Source organism: Tiliqua scincoides, chromosome 7 (genome assembly GCF_035046505.1).
Source record: "Tiliqua scincoides isolate rTilSci1 chromosome 7, rTilSci1.hap2, whole genome shotgun sequence".
In the NCBI taxonomy this organism is placed as follows: Eukaryota; Metazoa; Chordata; class Lepidosauria; order Squamata; family Scincidae; genus Tiliqua; species Tiliqua scincoides.
The window spans coordinates 24,665,722-24,688,805 of NC_089827.1; the positions used below are offsets into that span (position 1 = coordinate 24,665,722).

Here is a 23,084-nt window from a genome sequence, read left to right on the forward strand (position 1 = left end):
GCATTCAAAGCATGCATGAGTTTTCTGTGTTTGTCTGGAATGCATGTCTAAATATAGAGTGTTCATTTCTGTGCAGAGCACCAATGCTTGTATTTCCTAGCCATAATGCCATTAAAACTGAAATCATGGTAATAAAGCACCATGGAATGTTTGCTCAGTTTAAGAGTAATATTCAGTGTACTAATTCTTATATCCAGAGTTGCAGACAAATCATATAGGAATTGTTCTTAAGAAACATGATACAATATTTGCCCAATGAAGCTAATGAAACATTAATTAGGTTGCAGAGGATACAAAAATAAATTTATCTGCCTAACTAGAATAATATTAGTTTCATGAATACAGAATTAAGATCAGGATTAGACTGAGAGTGCAGTAGAACTCTTTAGTATTACAGCACAAAAATATTTTAATTGCAAGTTTTACTCCATTTTTACCTATGCTGGTTTTTTTTTTTAATTATACACATTTAATTAACCACTAGGTCCATTAGAATTGGGATACAAGGATTTGTGAAATGTAAGAAAGAAAGTAAAATCAGTCACATACATGTTGCTATCCTTTTAGCATGCATCATTTAATTTCTCATTCAAATTAAACCAATAGGATTCCAAGTTCTACAATAAAATTAACGACTAACTAGAAAAATGACCTAATATGGTTGGTTGGTTTTTCCAATTGTTTAGACTTCTTTTTTTAGGTAGTTTCTGAACCTAATATTAAGAACATCAATTATACAAATAAAAATAATCCACAGCTTCACATTTCTTTTTCTCAGAGAATAGTCCAACATACAGCAGCTGACATTAGTCATGATTAAGTCCCATTGAGAGCAATGGGACTGAATGTGACTGACAGCCCAATTCAATTGCCTGCCAGCCCATAGCATGTCATGCTGGCACCAGAGCCTGCTCTGCATACTGTGGGGTGGGGGGGGGGGAGGACACCAAGCAGCCTAGGACAGTTAAGCAAAAAAATTTTTTACTTACCTCCCCAGAGGCCATCTGGCCACCAAGGGTCTCTTCAGACCTATGCCAACAGCTTAGCCCACACTGCTGGACCGAGTCTTAAAGTAGTGTGTGGATAAAGTAGTGGATAATGACAGCAGAAGTAGCATATAGGCTGAGTGAGCTGAAAATAGAACTCCCTGGTTGGAGTCTCACCACTTCCATGACTTGCTGGGTGTCCTTAAGCAAGCCACATCTGCTCAACCTCAGTTTTCCAGATGCAATATTAGTAATACAGTAGACCCTCCTTATCTGCAGGTTTGGGATCCGCGGATTTGACTCAAGGCAGATTCTACCCTGTGGCTGAGGGGCCTCACAGGACTTCCCGGACACAGTTGGAAGTGTCTTCCAGTCAGATCTGGGAGGTCTTTTGAGAGGCATCCTGGAGGCCTTCTGAGGTACAGGGAGGTTGCGCACAGCCTCCCCACACTTTAGAAGGCCTCCTGGAAGCTTCTGAGAGGCACTTCACGTTTGCTGGCAGGGGCCCCTGCAGATTTGTTTATCTGTGGAAATTGGGGGGGGGGGGTGTTTCCTGGAACAGATCCCCCATGGATAGTGAGGGCCCCCTGTACTTACCTTTGAGGGCAGTTATAAGGATTCCTTCTAGATAACACATGTAGCACAATTGTAACACGTGACAAAGTGCTATACAAATGTTTATAATTATATTGTGGGGTTGAAATAGCCTGAAATAGTCTCTCAACTCAAACATGGCAGAGGCCAAAGGCAGTAAAAAAAACTGTGAGCAGACATCAGCCAAAAATTGCCTGAGGCCTGGAGTTATGCTGATGGGAAGCAAGACCTTTGCCATTTGCTTCTCTTCAGAGATAGAAGTCAAGGGATATAGTCGTTTGAACTAAGAAGGGGATTGCCCCACTCAGACTAAAGGACTGCAAGTGATGGTTAACTCTGAAGCCAATTTCCCTGTTCGCCTATCACATTTTTTCACAGATCCCAGATTGTGCCAATATTCATAGAAGTCAAACATTGGGGATATTTTTAAAGGACTGAAGCTCTGAACTGAGAGGGAATTCCATAAAGTGTAACATTGTATTGAAAGTGTAGCAGAACATTTAGCAAGAATTTCTCTGTCTCATTAAAGAATCATTAGATCATGCAAGAAATTGTTCCCTTTAGTTATGCCAAAGTTAGTTAACACCAGAACCAGGGGACATCCACTAAAGTTGAGTGTTGGGAGAGTTTGGGCAGACAGAAGAAAATATTCCTTTACCCAGCATGTAATTAGTTTGTGGAACTCTTTGCTGCAGGAAGTAGTGATGGCATCTTGCCTGGACAAACCTTAACTTGTGACAAATGGTGGGCCTTTCTTCCTGCCCCCAAGGCTTCAAATGGTCAAAAATAGTGTCCCCCTGGAAATACTTTGGTGTTGGTGCAATGACACGATGTCATAATCATATCACTGCCAAATCACTTCCAGATGCCACATGTCATTAAGTTTGGGTTAGTAAAGGGACTTCCACATGGCATAAGGGTTGACACCAACCCCGGGGCGATGTCTCCACTGGCAACGACACTGCCCCATCTCCTCCTCCAACAGTCATTCCCTAGATCAGAGGAGAAGGAGAAAAGGTAGAGGGAGGTGGCAGTACTCTTCCTAGTATCAAAGTGGCTGCCTTTGGCCTCCCCCTCCAACACCACGTTCTTTGACAGTGGCTCTGGAGAAGGAGGAGGTAAGACCCCCCCCCCCATTAATAAGAACAGTAAGTGAGAAGAGAATGGACCAGCAGCCAAGTGGTGAAGCAACTAGTCAAATAAAGGACCGGGGAGGCAGCAGATGGCAGGGTTCCTCCTGCCAACTCACCACCTCCACCAGTCCACTACTTGAAGCAGATGCTTCAGTTCATCTCAAGGAAAGACTGGTCCAGCTTGGAGACATCTTCCAAGGCTCTTTCTAGCAGAACTTGGATGGGGGGGACGGGACTCTGTATGCTAAGTGTTCAAGAAGCTCCCGGCTATAGCCTCATCTATCAGACTAGAGACTGCTGAGAGTTTTGTTTTTCCTCTGATGTCTTAAGAGGACAGAACAACTAATGGAAAGAAAAACAACAAGAAACCCTTCCATATGCTCCATTTGTCCTGTCCCTTAAAAGAGCTACTCTATGGCTGAGAGCAGTGCTCTTAAACTGAAGAGGGGCCTCTCTTGCAAGAGAACAACAGACAGAGGAAGGATAGCTTGTGCTGCATGCCTGTCTGAGAGCTTTTCCCACGTCTCAAGTGCTTTTGTCCCTGTGAAGAATGGACTACTGTGAGAATGGGAGGAATCTAATAAACCTTGTCTTGAAAGCAGTGCAGAGGAAAAAGTATGTATGAGCTAGCTCATTCTGAGAGCACTTACTAGTCTGAACTGGGTGTTAGATCAAAGAATCATAGGACTTTTCCTTTCTTTCAGAAAAAGAATCACCACGTATTGAAAGTTCAATCATCACGAACAAGTGACATTTTAGGAACTGGGTGGGGGGGGGATAAAATGTAACGCTTTGCAGACTTAACTTTTCTTTTCCTGATAAATAAATCTTTCAAAATAGATAGAAATCCAATAGCAATATAAAATCTGCTCTACCCGCTTTATCATTCTTTCCTGTACTTAATGGGAATCTGTTACATTCATTTATAGCAGAGGCAGCGGTTGGTAATTCAGTGGGGTAGGATAATTTTCTTTCTGTTGCACCCGCACTGACATAAACACTATTCAGCTCTCTAAAACATGACAGCCAGAAAATGAGATCTTTCTTGTCACTGACTATGGCATTTAGTTGCAGCTCCAGTTCAATAACTTTTGGAGATTTTCAATTCAAATGTTGAAGCATAATGATTGTTTGTTTTGCTTCCCTCTTCCTCACGCTAATCACTTTACTTTAAAGTTGTACAAGGACTACTAGAGGACAAACTTACCTGTCTCCGAAAATAACAACTTTTCCATGATGCAGAGAAATGGAAATTTTGCTGTTTATATTGCTATATGTATAGTAGGTGGAAAGCTAATCAGCTATTTTGTAATAAGCCACTTCGTTAATTTAGAAATCATTGGTTTGGATTTTATCTGACACTAACAGTCCAAATCAGAGCTGGCCCATCCATGACACCAAGTATTGCAGCTCAGACTGAATAGCAAGTGGTGAGGGAGCTGCAGAATCAGGGTGTCTTTGGTCCGAGTGTGCTGCCACTTTCCTCTAACCTGCCTCTAAGCCACATCAGTCCACTTCCCTACCCACTCACATCTCTCTTTCCTTGAGGTTCCTTTAAATAAAACAGAAAGTGTGGGTGTTCTGTTTGTCAAAGAAAGGTTGCACAGGAAAAAGTGAACTAGGTGGCTGCATTTATTCTTCTGAGTTTTTTTTGGGGGGGGGGGGTGCAGAGGCAACAATGGGTTAAGGATGGCATCAAGCAGCAGATTTGGTTGGACAGTGCCTGGTCCAACTCTGAGACATATGTGGTGGATAGCAGGCAACTGGTTCCCTGGCTAGGAACCAGATTCCCTGGCTAGGAACCAGTTGTATCCCTGGCTAGGAACCAGAGTCATTCAATTGTTTAGGAATGTTTTAGGGATGTATTCTGGCCAAGCCGGTCTCCTACCATGCGATTAGGGATGTATATAAGCAAGTCCTGTTCCCGCTCATGAAGTGGGACTTCACAGGGAAGAGGAGCCATCTGAAGCCCACCTCCACATGCAATTTCAGCTGATATTTAGATTGTTTTAAGGAAGAGGATTGGACAAATCCCCCACGTGGTGACATGGAAAATTAGACTATTGTAACTTGTTATACATGGGGCTGCCCTTGAAGACATTCTGGAAGTTGCAGCTAGAGCGGAATACAGTGGTTCATGTGGTTGCTTTACTGCCAGGGTGAAAGATTCCCATTCCCCCGAGTGGCACAGGGGGCCAGGAAAGCACACCTTCCATGACTTGCCGGACCATTGGGCAATGCACAAGAGTTTGTATCGAAGCTCACATATATTAAAGCATGTTGAAAAAAATTGAACTGCCATGTACATAAATTGAATTATTCCAATTCAGTATGCATGTACATCTTCCTTTTTTCCCCAAAACAAGCCATCTAAGTTTGACAACAGAATAATTATTTGGGATTAGTCTTCCCTGAATTATACCTGCGGCCCACAAGCATCTTTTGAATAGGATGTTCTCTTTTTAAAAGGGAAGCCATGCAGTTAATCCTAATTACTCTGTTGGTTGCCTACTTAAATTCTTTTAGTTTGAAGGCAAATATCTTAATATTAAATTAGACTTTAAACGAGGCATTGTTATGTGACAAAGCACCCAGAGAAGGTTAGACAAGAAAACAGTTCTGATAAATTTTCTGAGATCACCGCAACCCTGAGAGTAGTGATAATCTGATTTCATGTAGTACTTTTATATCATGATTTTGTGTTATTATTACTGTTGTTATTTTAAATGCTATCAGTATACACAGCGCTGTACAGCATACGCATACGGGGCCAGGCGGGCAGGAAGTGGAATCCTAGCCCCCGTTCCTGAGCAGCACTGAGTGGCTGCAAGCCTCTCTGCTCTCCTCGGACTTATGCCACCTCCAGAGGTGGTACAAGTCTGAGAAGACCCATTGGGGCTGCAGTGGCTTACCTGGGGATAAGGAGAAGAATTTCCCCTTACCTTCAGCTGAGCCACTTTGGGGCCCTTTCTGGCTCTGTATACAGTACAGGCCTCCTGGCCTACCTGTTGCAGCGCAAGATAGAATTGCACTGTCAGTCCTATAGGATTGGGCTGGCACACGAAGGGATTTATGACAGAAAAACACAGGCACAGCCTGGGGAAGGAACCCATTCTGAATGCCGGGGTTTCACTTTGAAACACAGGAAGTTGTAGGAATCAAGAGGAAAGCCTTCATTTGCTCTGTTTTATCAGAGTACAGTATATTTTACTTCAGTTACCATTAGCTTTGTGTTCCCTGTGTGTGCCCTAGAAACAAAGAATTGTGTGTAGTTACCAAGTTCATCAACAAACAAGCCAGACTGAATCATTATGTGATTTCCGTTGTAGGGGAACAGTGTCCAGAGAATGGCAGAAGTCCAGGCTCTGTATCTACACACCACAGTTCTCCAAGAAGCGACTACGCCACATACACCAACAGCAATCATGCAGGATCAAGTAGCAATGCTACACCCCCAGAGGGCTTTGCTTCACACAGCATGCAAACCAGCGATGTCGTCATCCATCGTAAGGAGAACGAAGGATTTGGCTTCGTTATCATTAGCTCCTTGAACAGGCCTGAATCCGGATCTACAATAAGTAAGTTAAACCTTTGTGCCACTGGTGCTTTCGTTTACAAAAATGTGACAAAATTTACAAGATGTAAAGTGTCCTACTGATCATGGCCTCTCTGTAGTCTATGACAGGGGTGTCTAAACATTTTGGCAAGAGGGCCACGTCATCTCTCTGACACTGTGTCGAGGGCCAGGGAAAAAAAGAATTAATTTACATTTAAAATTTGAATAAATTTACATAAATGACTATATTAGAGATGAAATATATGAATGAATGAAGGTCTTGCAGTAGCTCAAGGCCTATAAAAGGCCTTGCACAAAGCAAGGTCATCCTTTCCTTCACTGCCACTGCTGTATCACAGACATGAAACAGCAAGTAGTGGAGGAAGCCCTCGTCCCACAGCTCAGGTGAGAGGTCAAACAGTCATCCTCATGCTGAGAGCAGTTGCATCAGGCCAGCAAAAGATGCATGCAAAAGAACAGCTTGGCAACTCAATGCACAGAGTATCCAGCATTACAAATGTTGTTGACATTGATGCTACCACAAATGTCAAGAATTCTAAAATATCATGGATTTATCACTATAATTTCAGAACTATTACTTAATATTACTTGAGATGCATGATTTTGGCAGGAGGTGTGACGTTTCACTGTAGAAATCTGCTGTGTCCTCTTTCTGTTTTTTACAATTCCCTCCTTGATGGAGGCAGAATGTTTTTGGAAAGCACTCAGGCTGTTTATGCTCCTAGAGCCTTTTTAAGCCCCAGAAGGACCAGGTTCGAAGCCACTGGAAGATGCAGTCAAGAGAAAGCTAAGTCACTTGAAATCAATGGATTTGCAGCTTTCAAGCCTTAGTAGCTTGAGCAGGCAAACAGGCAAAGGGTGAAAAGTCACCATGCAGATACAGTTGCCTTATGGTATCAGGTCGCTACACCTTCTGTTCTGTGTGTATACAGTGCTGTATCCACGATGAATGGAGGACAGGGCACTGAAGCTGATAGGGAAGGGCTTGCTAGCATGTTCTCTTTTATTGCTATAACATTCTACAAAAAAGTTTGATAATAACTATGGGTCTCAAACCAGCGACTCAGAAGGCACCAAGAACTTAGCATGATGCCCTGCAGCACCATTCCGAAGTCAGATGTTGCTGTTAAAGTTGTGACTTGAGGGACCAGTAGTTTTCCATCTGGTCCTGTCAAATTTCGCTCACACGCTCATGCATGCACACATGATTATGTTATTAACCACTTTGGATGAAGGTGACAGGCAACAAATTAAATTTAGGTTAGATGGACCTTGATCTGACCTTGGAAAACAGTTCCTATAGACCTGTGACCAATCTAGCAGTCTGTTCTAAAACACTTAGGGATAAGACTTGCCCAAAACCCCAGCATACCCTTAAATAATCCTTCTAGTTGTCCAGAACCTTATGGGGTGGAACCTATGTTTAAGTGGCAACTTCCTGCTTCATTTTCAGCCCTGAATAGCTAGCATACTTTTGACAAAGTAGTTTTAATGGAACTGTGGCATTAAGCATTTGTTGTAGGTAACATAAGGTACATAAAAAAGTTACATCAGTCAATGGTTTCTTTTATCATGTTCAGAAGAAAACAGTCTATTGGCTCCTTTGGTTGTCCCAGAACTCATGGAGTTTCCTTAGTGCAGGCACATTGAGATAAGACTGTTGAAGCTATTAGTAATATATGCTGGATGGCAAGAATGCATTTGAAGAGAGCAAGCTTGCCTACTGGGCTATACGTAAGTTCTGCCAATTAAATTGTGGCATGCTGGGAGTTAAAGCTGAATGAAAACCTTCAGACCTATGGAGAATTGAGAATATCATAAATATTCATGTGATCAGCTATGTAACATATTGAAAAGGACAGCTGGCTCAGGAGGGTTTGTTTGCTTAGTTTAGTATCGGTTTCTGTTTACATGAAAAAATACAGTATTGCAATAAGTTATTATCCGCCAGAGGTATAGTAGTTACAAAAGAGGTTTGGATTTTTCTCCCCTTTCACCTGATCACCTCTGACATTTACCTACTGTATGGCAAGAAATGTGAGAAAACAGACAAGTGATTTTCTTACAAAATACAATCTCTACTGTTAAGGAAAATACATGCCGGACAGATGAAAAGATTCTGCACTTCTACAAGCAAATGATGTTATTTGTCAGTGACATCAGCTTGTAGCAATCAGCATCTTCTAGGGGGCATGCTGTGATATTAGCTAGTGCACAGTATGGGCACAGTGATTTCATGTCAAGAGGAATAATTTTTGTTTTAATAAGAGCAAGTAACATACCGTGTTTAATTCAGCACTCAATGGTGGTTATAGCTTTGTATGTGTGGATGTGGGAGGTAAAGGGTGTGCCTCTTAATAATCAACCTTATGCATTGATTTATATATATATAAATCAAATCAATATATTTCACACGCGCACACACACACACACACACACACACACGTTCGAGACCCCGGTGTTATGGAACAGGGTGAGCTCCTGTAACTTGCCTCAGCTCCTGCCAACTTAGTAGTTTGAACGCATGTAAATGCAAGTAGATAAATAGGTACCACTTTGGTGGGAAGGTGACAGCGTTCTGTGTGCTTCAGTGATTAGGCGTGCAAACCACATGACCTTGGAAAATGTCTTCGGACAACGCTGGCTCCCTCAGCTTGGAGGCAGAGATGAGCACCGTCCCCTAGAGTCAGGCACAACTGTGCAGGGAAAACCTTCACCTTACCTTATAATCTTTACATATGCAAATACTTTGGTAGTAGGGAAGCAGCATGGTATTAGAAGACTATCTTTAAAACCAGGGGGGATTTTCATCCTGATCTTTCCCTGACATAATGCATTCACAGAGCTGCACACTATGGAGGGGACATTTCTGTGCAAATATCTCTTCGTGCATGCAGAGTTCCATTGAGTACGTCTGGCCTTTTGATGATATAAGTGCTCTTGCCCAGCAGTGCCCTTACCTTACACAGTGATAAACTCTCACTTCTTCCTGACCAGCAGCTTCTTTGTAGCTGAATCTAAGGATTCAGTCTTATCCAACTTTCCAGCACTGATGCAGCCAAGCCAAGAGGATGTGTGCTGCATTCTGCAGTGGGGACAGCAGTCACAGAGGCCTCCTCAAGGTCAGGAAAGTTTTCCTCCAAGTTTATATGACAGTTATCAGTACTAAAATCAAAATGGCCAACGTGCATAGGAGCACACAAGAAAACTGCCATACCATTTATTTTGCTGGAAGATACTACTAAGAACTTACAAATGTATGGTGCATATGTTATCTTTCAGGTTATAAATCAACCAAAAAAAGATCTGACAGTTATCTCTCCTATATAGTGCATCTGTCCTGACAATGGGTGTTGTGTTAAACCTCCTGTTTTATAGATCTCTACATATCAGAAATAAGGCTCAGCATGTTTCACTTCCATGTAATTTGCATGAGATGGACGGCAAATTCTTCAGCATGCTCACCAAACATTTGTGCTCCTTTGCAGTAGCATGGCCACATACACAGCACCATTTACAGGAGTCCTCCCCTATGACTGTGCTATACAAACTCAGAGTCAAGTCCTTGGCATCTACAGGAATGCCAGGGTTCTACATAAGGCTCGGAAACTTGCAAAATAGTTTTACTTTCATAATTTGTCAGTTAAGGCAAAACAAATGCTCATGGCTGTGAAAGAGTCTCCCAAGCATATCTTGAATTTAAATAACTGTTAATATTATTGCTAATGTTACTTAGATCAGTTCATGAGTTATGGCCTATTAATGACTTGCCCAACTCTTCCTTTAAATGAAATAAAAATCTTAAGATGCACCATGAAAATAAAAAACACAATTTGTTGGCAATGTGATTTTGTGCTTCTGAACTGGGAGGAAAACAAGGAGTTATCCTTGTGTTTAAAAAAAAAATGGTTGGCTTTTACAATGTCAATTTTGTGTAATGGGTGGGCATAATCTCATCCTTTGCCTCAGGCTGCAGAATGTCTCAAACCAGGAATGGGGAATGACTTATGGACGCTATCTGCACGTAGAAGGTTTCATATCCACACCAGTCTGTTAGGTTGAAGAGTCTGCCTTTCAGCATATGCCTTGTTTTGCCAGATTCCTGGTCCAAGCTACACTTAGAGAACTTATGCCCACTTTAAGCTAACTAGCTCCCCTTTGTTCTCCAACAATGGCCCCAGTTCTCCACTGTAGTATGGCTGGACTCCACCACCAGGATAGCTCACCTGTTCAAACTGCAGAGGTTCTCCCCTCTCCTGCCAGCAGCTTCTCCAGCCACTACAGCAACACCTTGTTCCTCAGCAGGTCTTGGGTGTGGCAGCCACACACCAATCCCAGTTTCTCTAGCAGTCTCTAGTAGTGCTCAGAAGTCCATTCATCCATCTGTCCATTAGTCAGCTAGTCCATTGGTCAGTCAACAGGTCCAATAATCCATCAGCTAGTCCATTAGTTCCACAGTCCTTTAATCTCTCAGTTTAGCTTGCTTGCTTTTCCAAGCTTTCCTTCTTCTACTATCCACACCCCTTTTCCTTCCTGCAGGTGCTGCTTTTAACCCTGAGGGCCTTTCTGCCTCTAAGTGGCTGCAGCTGTGCAGCACACTCACTGCAATCTGAGGCCCTGGTGTTAAGCCCATGCTTGCCTGCCAGAGCAAGGGACACCACACCCTATCTCCTCAAGGGATCTTTCCTATTTCCATTACATGCCTGGGTTGTATTATTAATGTATGTCCCTGTTCTGCTCCCATTACCTGGAGTGGCTCTGAAGGGAAGGGGGAGGAGCCTCTTGCATGCTATAATGAGGCTCCCTGCAGAACTTAGTGCTTTGCCCCCCCTCTAGCTACGCCACTGCAGTAGGTTATCTATGACATAAAATAGAATATTTTACTTTTTCTGTTGTCCAAAAAATTAAGTAGCTTAATAAATCAATTTGACTGGCCTTCCACATTATAAAGAATATTTTGTTCTAGTCTTTGCACAGAGTCCAGTGAGTCTTTTTTTCTTTAGAAAGGAGGGCCTTTTTTCCTTGCAGTGTGTTTCACACGCATGAAAAATTGCTTCTGAAGCTCATTGGGATACAGTAGGCAGGGGAGTGTGTGTGCTGCCAGGGAATAAAAGGATGCCAGTCCCATGGGGCCTCAGAAATTACTGCACACTTCTCTGTATCGCTGTCCATACCTGCAGTTGACAGCTGAGATAATTGACAACCAAGGATCTAGTCAGGTGTGGATAGACGTACTGTGTAGGACTATAGGAGACCTGATTAATACAGGAAAAGTATCATCAGCTTACATATGCACTAAGTAACTTGTTAATATGTGGGTGGTAATTTATGCTCTCAGTATGCCTGCTGATCTCTAAGAGGGGCCCATTCCAAATACACAGAGAGAAACCTGGTAGATCCACCCAATGAGTTAGACCAGGGGTCTCCAAACATTCTGGCCAGAGAGCCGCATGAAATATCTGGCGCAGTGCTGAGGGCCGGGAAAAAATTTAAATATAAAATTTAAATAAATAAATTAGAGATGGAAGTTAGATGAATGAATACATGAATGAGTGGGCTCATTCACTCAGCCTCTCCAGCCCTCAGAACACCCTCCAGATGCAATCAGAGCACAGCTGTGGTCATGTTAAGTTGAGTGGCCAGAGGCTTTCAGGGGACCGGAGGCTGGCCGCGGGCCGGATAGAGGCTTGCTGCAGGCCACATCTGGCCCCCGGGCCAGGGTTTGGAGACCCCTGAGTTAGACCATCCCAGAACGTATGTAAGATTTACCATGAAATTTCAATATTTAAAAGCTCCCTGTGCGGAAACCTAATATGTCAGGGAAAGGCTAGGCTAGAAGCTTTCTCCCTGCTATATTTTTTTTCAACAATAAGGAATCAAAAAATAAGATTAATATACAGTGGGCCCTCCTTATCTGCAGACTTGGCATCCATGGATTTGAATATCCATGAATGCTGAGTCTGCTCCTGGAGTGCTTCAGAGGACCTCCCAGACATGACCAAAGTGCTTTCCAGTTGTGTTCCTCCTCTAGCATTCAGTAAAAGCTGCGGACAAAGAGCGCTGCAGAGGAAGATGGGTAAGTAATGAGCATGCAGGGCAGAGAACCAGATTACACAGAAGCAGGCAGTCCCTAAGGTAACCTGGTCCCAGGCTGCAAAGGGCTTTAAAGGTTATAACCCTTATCTTGAATAGGGCCCGGAATTGAATTAGCACTCAGTGCAGCCACTGAAGCAATTGTCCCCTCACAGAACTTATAGGCCACACTTGGCAAGGATCAAGTGGGCAAGCAGCTGGCCTCACACACCAAAGGATCCTGTTCACCTCCTCAGGTATTATAAACTGAAATCCAAATAACTGGGCAAGCAGATGCTAGGAGACGTGTTGGACATAGTGGAGTCCAAGTTGGGGTGGATGGAGCATATTTTATCCATGAATTACCTGGCAAATTCATCACAGCGAGTCATTGAGTAATCCTCACAATCAACTTGCAGGACTGGATGTAGTAAGCCCTGTACTATACAAAACAGCACTGCTCAATGACACTCTGCAGACACAACAGCAGCAGAAAACGAAACTTTCTACACTTTCTTTGCTGCCATTACTGCCACAGAGTAGGCACAAATACGAATTCTAACCCATGTTCAGTCGGATTCATTATGACTTTTCTTCCAGTGTCACTCTGTCTGCCCAGTTGTTTCATTGCCCACAGCTCCTTATCTGAAGGCATCACTCTGGCTCTGCAATGGAGTAGAGGATGTGCAGAAGCGATCTGGTCAACTGCTCTGCCTGTTTCCCCTTTCCAGAGGTCAACAAGAGATGCAAATAAGCAACCATTCCTGGCAGTAGGCAACTCCCCCAGAGCCCTCAGGAATCCATCTGGGCCATCAGACTTCAGGGAAAGACTATACAACTTGGTCCTCCACCCCTGTGGAGGCATGGAGTCAAAATTAGCCTAAAATCTACTGGAATGCAATCTGTCCACGACAAAGGAGTGATCTTAATCTCAACCAGATCACCATCCCCTTGCCAGCCATAAATACCAGGTCTTATATGTTTCCAGCAACATGTGTTGACACCATAATCAACAAAGACAGGCCCATGGTTGCTATTGCAGTCATAAAATCCTGAGCTGCATCTTCACTGTGGGCCCCGATGTAAACATTGAAGTCCCCCAACACAACCAGCCAAACACACTCCAATGCCACCACCAAGATCACCCCAGCCAGCTCAGGCGGGGAAACTGTTGGACTGAAAAGCAGACAGTACACCAACAGAATCCCAGGCCGGTCTTGGCTCATCACCATGATGCAAAGGCATTCAGACCTGGCTAACAGTGTGCCTGGCAAGGGAGATGTTCTCCCAATAGACCATTGTGACTTCACCTTCCTGTCCTTGTAGCTGTGGCTGCTGCAGTACCCAGATACCTGGGAGAAACCAACCCCACCTGCCTCCTCCAGCCATATCTCTGTGATACGTGCTAGGTTAGCACCTTCCTCCAGGATGAAATCCTGGATCAGGCTGATCTTATTAACAACTGACCTGGCATTCAACAGCAGCAGTTTCAACCACAGACAGAGCTGGACTTAGGGCAATTTGGCCAAATTGAGCCTGCACTGGGGCATTGAGCAGAGCACTTGCAGGCAGCAACTCTTACTATAGCTGATGCTTTGGCATGGAATCTTCCATGCTGAGCTGTTGTGAGGAGAGTGCAGCGACTGGAGCATTGCTGCTGGATAGTCCTTCTCGCCCACCCCTGAGCCTGATTGCACCCCCAGAAGCAGTTGGCAGTGATGCCACTGCTTGGTGTCTCACTGCTGCTGCTGCTCATCCTGGGGGGGAGGGGGGAGGCTGCAGGGATGGCGGACTCTGCAGAAATGTTTTGCATACGCCCTGCAGCTCCAAAGCCAGCCCTAGCCGTAGGGTTGCACCAGGGTCACCAGTACTCCAGAATTGTAAGGAGGGCCAGAAAGAGGGATAAGCCTGTGACTAATCCTCTTTCTCCTTTAATGGCTGCCCCCCTCACCTTATCTTCCTTGGTGTGTCAGCCTTGGTGTGTAAGTTCATGTTGAAATGCAGCAGCTGCTGCTGAACTAAACCCTGTTTGTGTCTGATTGTAGTTAGAGCTTTTAGGAGTGGTTATGGTCAAATTCAGAAGGCCAGTTTTGGCTGCTCTTAGTACAGGCATAGCTATAGTCAGGATGCTTTCCACAACCCTTTGAGTCTGTAACAGTACAGGATGACCAAAAACTGTGCCTGCCTACCACACAGGGGCTTATCTGAATAAGCTCTCTAGGCCACTTCACCTACCCACTACCTTTGTTGTAGTTCAGATCCTGGAGTGACTCAAGCTATCCTCTTCCCCCCCCCCCTTAGATCTAGTAACATGAAAATGTCCAGGGTGTCTTGCATTTCCTTAACCGTGCCTGGTGTTTGTGCACAGTAAAGTGACTTATATGAAACCAGAGCATTAAATCAAATTACAATTTGCTTAATTAAAAGTGGTTTTAATAGTACGGCACTAGAAATTAATGAGGAGTTTATTCTGTGCTAAAAGCCATGCATCCTTATCCTGTTTCTTGAAGAAAGCACGACTAAAGCACTTTTTCTTTGCAAAACTGTAGTTTGTCAGCAAGTATTTGAATTGGGTTCTTGGAATGTTTTGAGAGGGGAAAAATGATGACAAAAGACATGCTTCAGTTTGACACTTTCATTGCTAGCTAACAATTTATGCCAACAGTTTAATGGGATAACGTTTAAATTTATTTTAACTGATCTGGTGAGCCACTTTCTAAGTATCTTACTAAAGGTTCTTCAGTAATGTTCAATAAGGTTTGTTTCTTTTTTAAAGCTCTTTAAATTCTAAGGGGAAAGCGTGCAACCTTGCTGGCCCTGTACCTGTAAAACGGTACCCTGAACAGCCCCATAGAAGAAAGCAATGGTGTCGGTACAGTGGGTGGTGCAGTAAGTATTCCAGGCACAGGAATGTGTGTATAAGTGACAGCAGTGCAGAAGAGCGAAGGGCTCTCCTGCGTATTGTCATTGCTGCCTGGAATGTCTCCAACAGTGAATGGGAGAGGCAGCTAACACTGCATGTTGCAGTGATTGCAGTACTTTCTGTGCCCCCCCTTAGCTACTCTACTGGAGAATAGTATGGCTTCTCCCCTCCCTGCTGATTCAGTGCTGCACAGAATTGCCACAGCATTACCAGCCAGGCATAGAACATTGCAAGCAGCTAGTGCATTTGAGGTCTACCTCCACCTTGCAGTGCCTCTGCTGCTTACCTGGCAGTAGTGTGGCAGTGGTGTCACCTTCAGTCAACTAAATAAACTGCAATTTCATTTGTCCTATGAATGTAGAAAAAGAAGGACATTTTTCTCCAGGTTAATCTTCAGAAGAAGACTCATCAATAATGACCGTCATGGCCACCAAAGTGACTGTTGATGTTTTACTTAGTTATCAGCATGAGCTCCAATAACACTGATTTAGGGCGCAATCCTAACCCACTTTCTATCATCGACATAAGGACAATGCAACTCTGAGATAAGGGAACAAACATTGCCTTATCTTGTGAAGACCTCCATGACTGCCCCCCAACTGCAGGATGTAGCACATTCCCCACTGACATAACTATGCCAGTGCTGGAAAGTTCATTAGAATTGCACTCTTAGCTGCCTAGATTTTGTACAGAAACCCAGGCATGCTGGACATGGAGTGTGTGTGCATGTGATTTAATGCTGAATGCTGAGACCACTTAAAAAGCATTTCCCAGTGGAAGCCATTTTGCTTGTGTACAAACACTGATTCTGCTTAAAACATAATTTAACATGTTGCTCAAGTCTGTAAGCCACGGATTAAAACACATTGCAGGATCTAGTCCCAGCATTCCACTTTCAACTCTGGAAAGCATCTTCAGGGGTTACAAAGAATTTGTATCTTCTCATTTGTTAGTTGGCTGCTGGCTTAACTGTGAGCTCCTGCTTGAATTTTTAAAAGCATACTAACACTCTTTTGCCTGTTCATCAGTATCACAATTTCTTATATAAATTTCTCCTCCAAGTTTTTTATTCTAGTATATTTGAGTGCTGGAAGCCAGGCATTACTCATGCTGAGAGCCTCTTCTTTTTTGTTCATATTGTTTTTTTATGCTTTATTTACTCTGCTTGTTTGTACCTTCCAAATCATGTTAACAGTAGACTTGTGTTAACTATACATATGTACCTCTTTTCTCTCTCTCCTTCTGTTCTAGCTGTACCGCATAAAATAGGCCGGATAATTGATGGAAGTCCTGCTGATCGCTGTGCAAAGCTAAAAGTTGGAGACCGGATTTTAGCTGTGAATGGCCAGTCTATTATTAACATGCCTCATGCAGATATTGTGAAGCTAATTAAAGATGCTGGTCTTACTGTAACTCTTCGCATCATTCCTCAGGAGGGTAAGTAATTGACCCTTAAAACCCAGGAGGAAAACAGAAGTAGCAACCAATTAAACTGAACTGCACCCCTGGGAAAGTTAGGCAGTTTTTTTCTATGCGCAGCCAATGTGTAGCATTATATAAATGTTATTACTGGATTCCTGCAGACCTTGCTAGAACAGAATCTGAGCCCTTCAAAAAGACTTCAAATGGTAAAAGTATGTTTGAACCACCAGGATATGCCTTGATGAAGTACTGCAGGGTCTGTTTCTTTGCCTCATGGGAGAACTAACATTACAGAGCCGTTGGAAGTAATCACAAGCAGTCCATGTTCCATCCTCCCCCCCTCCCTTTTTACATAATTGCAACTCCACTGACATCAGTTAATTTGCTTGGGTTCCCCCCTCCATTTCATGCAACTGAGAACAGACTTGGAACCACAGGCGTTCTAAGAGAATGACTCATAAACATTAATAACTAGCTGCTACAATGGCTATGAAGACTTGTGTACTCACTTTTATTTGTGCTCAGCCTGGGTGTAAAAACTCTGCCCATGTTGTAGAGAGAATTCTCATTTGATGGTGTTTAATCTTAATTTTGCTAAATCGTCTTAAGGTTGGGGAAGCTGAAAGGGCATTTATTCTTGAACTTTCACCACTCAAAGTGAAGCCAGTTGCAGATTTCCTCTGTCATTTTAAAAAAAAGATTAGTAGAATCTTAATTCTAATTGTTCTGTCATCCAGTGAGCTGCATACAAATAATGATAATGGAGCTAACCCTAACTATTAAGGGAGGAAAGGTGGCCCAATTTAAATGGCCAATTTTCAAGTTCCACAGAAGAATGGCAAATTATCAAGATTTACGACCCAATTGTATCCCAGGCTGGTACACATGATGCAGGGTCCCTGGTGCAGTGTCTGTTGCATCCTGCACACCAACCAGGGACAAGGCCAGTTGAGAAAGGAAAGATTGGAAAGCACCTTTGTGTCAGCTACAGAAGGTTCCCCAATGGGATTCCTCAGATCTTCGCCAGCTCTTTTGCTCTTATAGCTCTGAGGAGTCTGCTGGGGATGGATTGAGGCCAGACAAGGTTTGGGATGCAGTGGACATTGCTGCCACTGAAATCTGTCCCCATCTCTTCCCTGATCTGGCCCCTCTGCCAGCGGAACCTATCAGTAGCCTGTCTGCCTCATGCTATTGGCTGTGCATGGTCTTCCAGCCCTTGCACTGGTGCAGTGCCAGCTTATTGTGATGAATGGGGGCTCGATCCTATCCAACTTTCCAGCTCCAGTGTAGCCATAATGCAGCCCCGTGGTAAGGGAACAAATGTTCCCACACTTTGAGAAGGCCCCAGTGACTGCCCCTTCACCATCGGATGCAGCACACACCCCACTGGCAGAAGTGCACCAGTACTGGAAAATTGGATAGAATTGGGCCCTGGGTCATTAGTTTATTATTATATTTTTTAACAGTGGGGAGGTACCATTTGGATCCCCCCCACAAGTATGTCAGTGTCTTTGACACAACAACTTACGCTTTCCGATGTAGCATAGTGACCAAGAGACTGAGCTGTGAATCAGGACTTCCCTGGTTAACTTTCACTTCTCACATTCACTCATTAGGCACATACCGTTCGCACTCAGCCTTTGCTCTCCAGCTGCAATAAGGGCGTTAATAAATACTCGGTTATCTTACTGAGCTGTAGGGACAACTTCAGAATGATACATACGCAGTGCTTTGCACACTCTGTAAGTGCTCCACAATTGCTAAGTATTATTGGAGAGAAATCTTTTAAGCAGAGTGACAGCCCAATCCTAACTAAACCCCCATGTGGTGATACAGCAGCTCTGGCACAGTTTCTGCTGCATCCCATTGAGGATTTTCAGCCCCTGGAAGTCTACTCAGGGTAAGGGGACATTTGCCCCCTTGCCATGTGGTAAACACCCAGCAGCCGCTATGGGGCAATTCAGACCTACATCAACTCAATCGGTGGAGGCTGATTTACAACAGTTGTCAAGCATTGGTGCAAGGTTAGTTATGCTGGCAGCTGGAGGGGGTTAGAACTGAGGCATAAGACCTTAAAAAATCAAAAGGGTCAAAAACAATTCCTTCCTTTTCTGCATCATGTGGTCTGCACTCCCCACTCCCATCCCACTCTACTTGGTCCCAGATATTTATATTAATAGCCATGAGCCTATGCTGAGATAAAAGTACCTACAAACTGTGCAAGACACAATTGAGATAAACAGACACTTCTGCCTGACTGTCTTCCCACAAAGGAATCAATATTTAGTGTGAACATTCTCTTAGAGCTGCAGGGTTAGTAGATGAGTACAACTGAATTTCACATCCCAGTAGCACAGTATTAACAGACTAGGCATGTTGAATACATCAGGAGTCTGATTTGGTAGCAGTTTGTGTTGCTGGATGCAGCACTTCCTGCTTCTCAGAGGACTTTTTCCAGTTGAGACAGCTCCACTTCTAAAAAAGATTAGCTTAGATGTCATATGCACACTTACACGCATCTTATAAAAGTGGTTGCCATTCATCTTATAAAAGTGGTTGCCATTCATCCTCCTAGACAGGACCTGACCTAACATGGCTGGTGTTCTCCAGCCATGGAGTTAAGTAGTTAGGATTGTGCCCATGGAGTTAATGTTTTAGGGCACAATCCTAATTAGGTCTACTCAGAAGTAAGTCATATTTTGTTCACTCTCAGGAAAGTGTGGTTAGGATTGCAGCCTTAGTTGAATTCACTCCTAACTACCATTCCAGCACTGATGCAGTCATGTCAACAGGGCACACGCTGCATCTTGAAGTGGGGGTGGCAGTCATGGAGCTTACCTCGGTCCTGCATTGCAGCTGCATCAGCACTGGAGAGTTAGTTAGGATTGGCCTTTCGGATACAAGCCCCATGGAACTCCTTGGGGTATCTGAAATAGCATGACTAGACTAGGGTTAGTCCTTCAGACTAGATCATGCACACTCGTTATCCCCTGCCAAATCATTTTGTATCCAAGGAAGGTTTCCCTCTTTCTGTTCCCCTTCCATACCCCTTCTCACCCTGGGCAGCATCTTGTGACAGACTTCCAGAAGGCCACCTATTCAAACCTTCTTTCATTTGACATGACTGCACTCACAGTCAAGAGATGGAAGCCTAACAGCCCAATCTGATCCAATGCAGTGGCGCCAGCACGGACCACGCTGTAACCTCGGGGGGGGGGGAGTTGGAAGGCTGGCAGGCTCCTTGAGGTAAGGGGACATTTGTCTCCTTGCCCTGAGGTAAGCCCTAGTCTGTGAAACAAGTCTACTCGGACTGCATGAGCTAAATAGCTGATGCAGGTCCACATGGATCTGTATCAGCAAATTGTGTTTGGGAAAGGGAAAGGATACAGCACATGTGTATGCAATCCCTCCTCCCTCTTTGGTCCAATCCGCTCACCCCCACCCCCGTTGTTACCCTCCCCTCCCCCATTCCATCACCTCCCCCTGCCCCATTCCGCCCTATTCCACAAGTTTGTGTCCAATATTCTATCTGTTCTAAATTCTCACATGTTCTCAAAACTGAAACTTTCCAAATGCTCATAAATTTCTGCTTATAAAAGAAATAGTGGGAAATGGGAGCCATTTGTTGATTTTGGTTAGGCTTTAAATAACACCTGCCTCAACCAGAACTGTGTGAGATTTCAAAACATATAGAATTAGCCTATCAAGTTTGTGTGTCTTAAAACCAAATTAAAGATGAGTGTCGCTTAACAGACTTCCTCTTAATGACCACGTATATGATGGTGGTCAAAGCACAAAGAGGCTCTTAATGAGACAGTCAGGTCTCCATAGCCTGCAGTAGAGTGTCTGTTTACAGGAAGAGGCAAAGAAGAGGCAATATATCTCCAAAAGCCTGTGCAACCAGCTAGTGTCTGGCAGGGAGTGTCTGTTTACACAACAAAGGCACTAGATTGGTCTAAATGTTTGCTTAATGACATAATCACATAACAACGGGGGGAGAACATATCCCCATCTTATGCGATGCACATCTCTACAAACCAAGATAATAAAAGCAACAAAGCATAAAAGATCTGAGGCAAAGTGTGACACGATGATTATTGCATCCCTTTGCCCTTTTCCAAGTGCTATGTTGAGCCACCCCTCTCATTTCTGGTCTTCTGTTATGCAGAGCTGAACAGCCCAGCTTCCGCACCCAGCTCAGAGAAACAGAGCCCTATGGCACAGCAGCACAGCCCAATGGCTCAGCAAAGTCCACTGTCACAGCAGAGCCCTGTAGCACAGCAGAGTCCCGTAGCACAGCCAGCACCTCCACAGCCGCTCCAATCTCAAGGGCATGAAAACAGGTAAGGAAAGAACAATGTACTGCTTCCTTTGGTTGCAAGATTTGGGAACCTTCTCGGAGAGCAAGGAGGCAGCCAACTGTATTCAGTATTTTCTTTTATTATATCGGTGAAACACTGCAGAAAATGGTTGCTTACTTCTCCATCTCAGTGTTGGTATAGTACAAGCAGTAAATGGAAGGACTCAGTATTTCTGGGTCCTTGTAAAGGTGTCAAAACTTGGGTTTTCCAAGCAAGTCAAAATGGCACTTGTGTTTTCCCTAATCCCTAAATGTGAGCAGCAGGGAACCATTTGATCAGAGCATCAGTATGATAAATACATGCCAGGTGAGTAGCAATCTTCACTCTAAGGGGTCTGTGCCAATGTACGGACCCATTCTTCTTCTGCACAGTGTCCCAACTGTGTCGTGATGCCATCCCCAGACGCCCAGCAATGACATCATTGCATAGGATAAGATACAGCACATGCCAATCCTACTGATCCTGCCCCACTCCTGGACCCAATCAGCTCACCCCTTGTCCTCAACACTCCATGTTACCCCACCCCCTCCCCCTGCCTTACCTCTGCCCCTACACTGCTCTTACCTGCACCCAGGGACGTCCCTATGCACTACAGTGCCAGCAGGAAGGCTCCAGCCTTCCCACTGGAACACCAAACCTTCATGCTGTTGCAAAGTGTTTTTTGTGATGATTTTACAACAGCACAGTAGCCTGGATAGGACTGGAACCAAAATGTCCAAACCAGGGATGGAAACTCGAGTCAGGTGACTCAAGTCAAGTCATAAAAATGCATGTTTTTTTCTGACTCGTGTACACTCAAGTTATGCACATGGAAGACCCTTGACTCAGCATTCATCCCCACGCACGCAGAGTCAAGTCTATCTTTGTCTGGGTGTGCTTTCTTACTGTTTTTGCAGCGTGAAAGACCGCTTGGGGCCATCATTCAGACCGAGCGAGCAGCAGGGAAGTTCTGGTCAAGAGGCAGGGAAGGATTAATGTTTTGCTTTTGCCCATCTCTGAAAGAATCGATGATCATTGGATGAAGGAAACATGGGACTCCCTTATCCCTTATCCACCATTATGCCACATTGGCTGTCTTGGTATCAACCACAGTGGTGAAAGACATAGTATCATCTGTTCATTTTCATGATCAGAATTCTTGTGATGCTGGCCCAGTGGGCAGAGTCACAAAATACAAGCCTTTGAAAATTCCTTCAAAATGCTGAATTTCAAGATAGTATAATTATTTTAACCACACAATTCCAAGAAGACCTTATCATGTGAAAATGATGACTAATAGTCATGTTCAGGAATTTTGTCATAGCAAAAGCAGTTGTGAAAGTCATATCTGATATAATGATAGTATTTCATCTTCAACTGACCCCTCCGCCCATTGTCTACACATAAACCACTAGAAATTAGTTTCTTAAACAAATGTACAGCAGTCTTTTTTTCCAGAAGGTCACTGTAGTTCTGGATCATTTCTCCATCCTATTTGCCAGAATACCCTTTTTGTTCCTTAGGCACAAGTCACAATGCATTGCCTAAGAATAATTAGTACGTTCAAACTTCTGTGGCCATTTTGTGATGTCCAGACAGTTATATTTTGTCCTCGGATTCACTTTTGTCTTGTAAAATGTGACCAAACACATTATCATTATCCTCACTTCACATCATTGATTTACCAATGTACCTCATGCAGAACCTTAACCCAACATTAAACGACAGTTTCAAAGTTTCTACACTGTTTTAAAAAGGACTAATTAATTGTGGTTCATGTGCAAAGCCCTGTATGTCATCTTCATTTAACACTCCTACTTAAAATAGATTGCAGTCCTAAACACATTTGCCTGGAAGTGCATGCCACTGAAATCAGTGGGGATTCGTTTCATGTAATGTTCTAAAAGTCGGGTCCTAGTTATCCAAAACTTTTACAAGATTAGGCTCCAAAGAACTACTTTAGTCTTTTCCAAAAGGCTTCTTTTTTAATGTTTAATTTGTTATACTTTTTGGAGAGCAAAGCTCCATGTCTTATGA

At 43.7% G+C, this 23,084-nt stretch overlaps 1 protein-coding gene across 1 annotated transcript in view; it reads left to right on the forward strand.

Moving 5' to 3' along the window:
* The window catches only part of MAGI2 (membrane associated guanylate kinase, WW and PDZ domain containing 2), a 747,493-nt gene that overhangs the window by 683,583 nt on the left and 40,826 nt on the right, over positions 1 to 23,084 (forward strand). Inside the window, exons 17-19 of the mRNA XM_066633432.1 lie at positions 6,043 to 6,291; positions 16,537 to 16,722; positions 20,876 to 21,050. Coding sequence (XP_066489529.1) covers positions 6,043 to 6,291; positions 16,537 to 16,722; positions 20,876 to 21,050 — 610 coding nt within the window. The remainder of the gene's footprint in view (positions 1 to 6,042; positions 6,292 to 16,536; positions 16,723 to 20,875; positions 21,051 to 23,084) is intronic.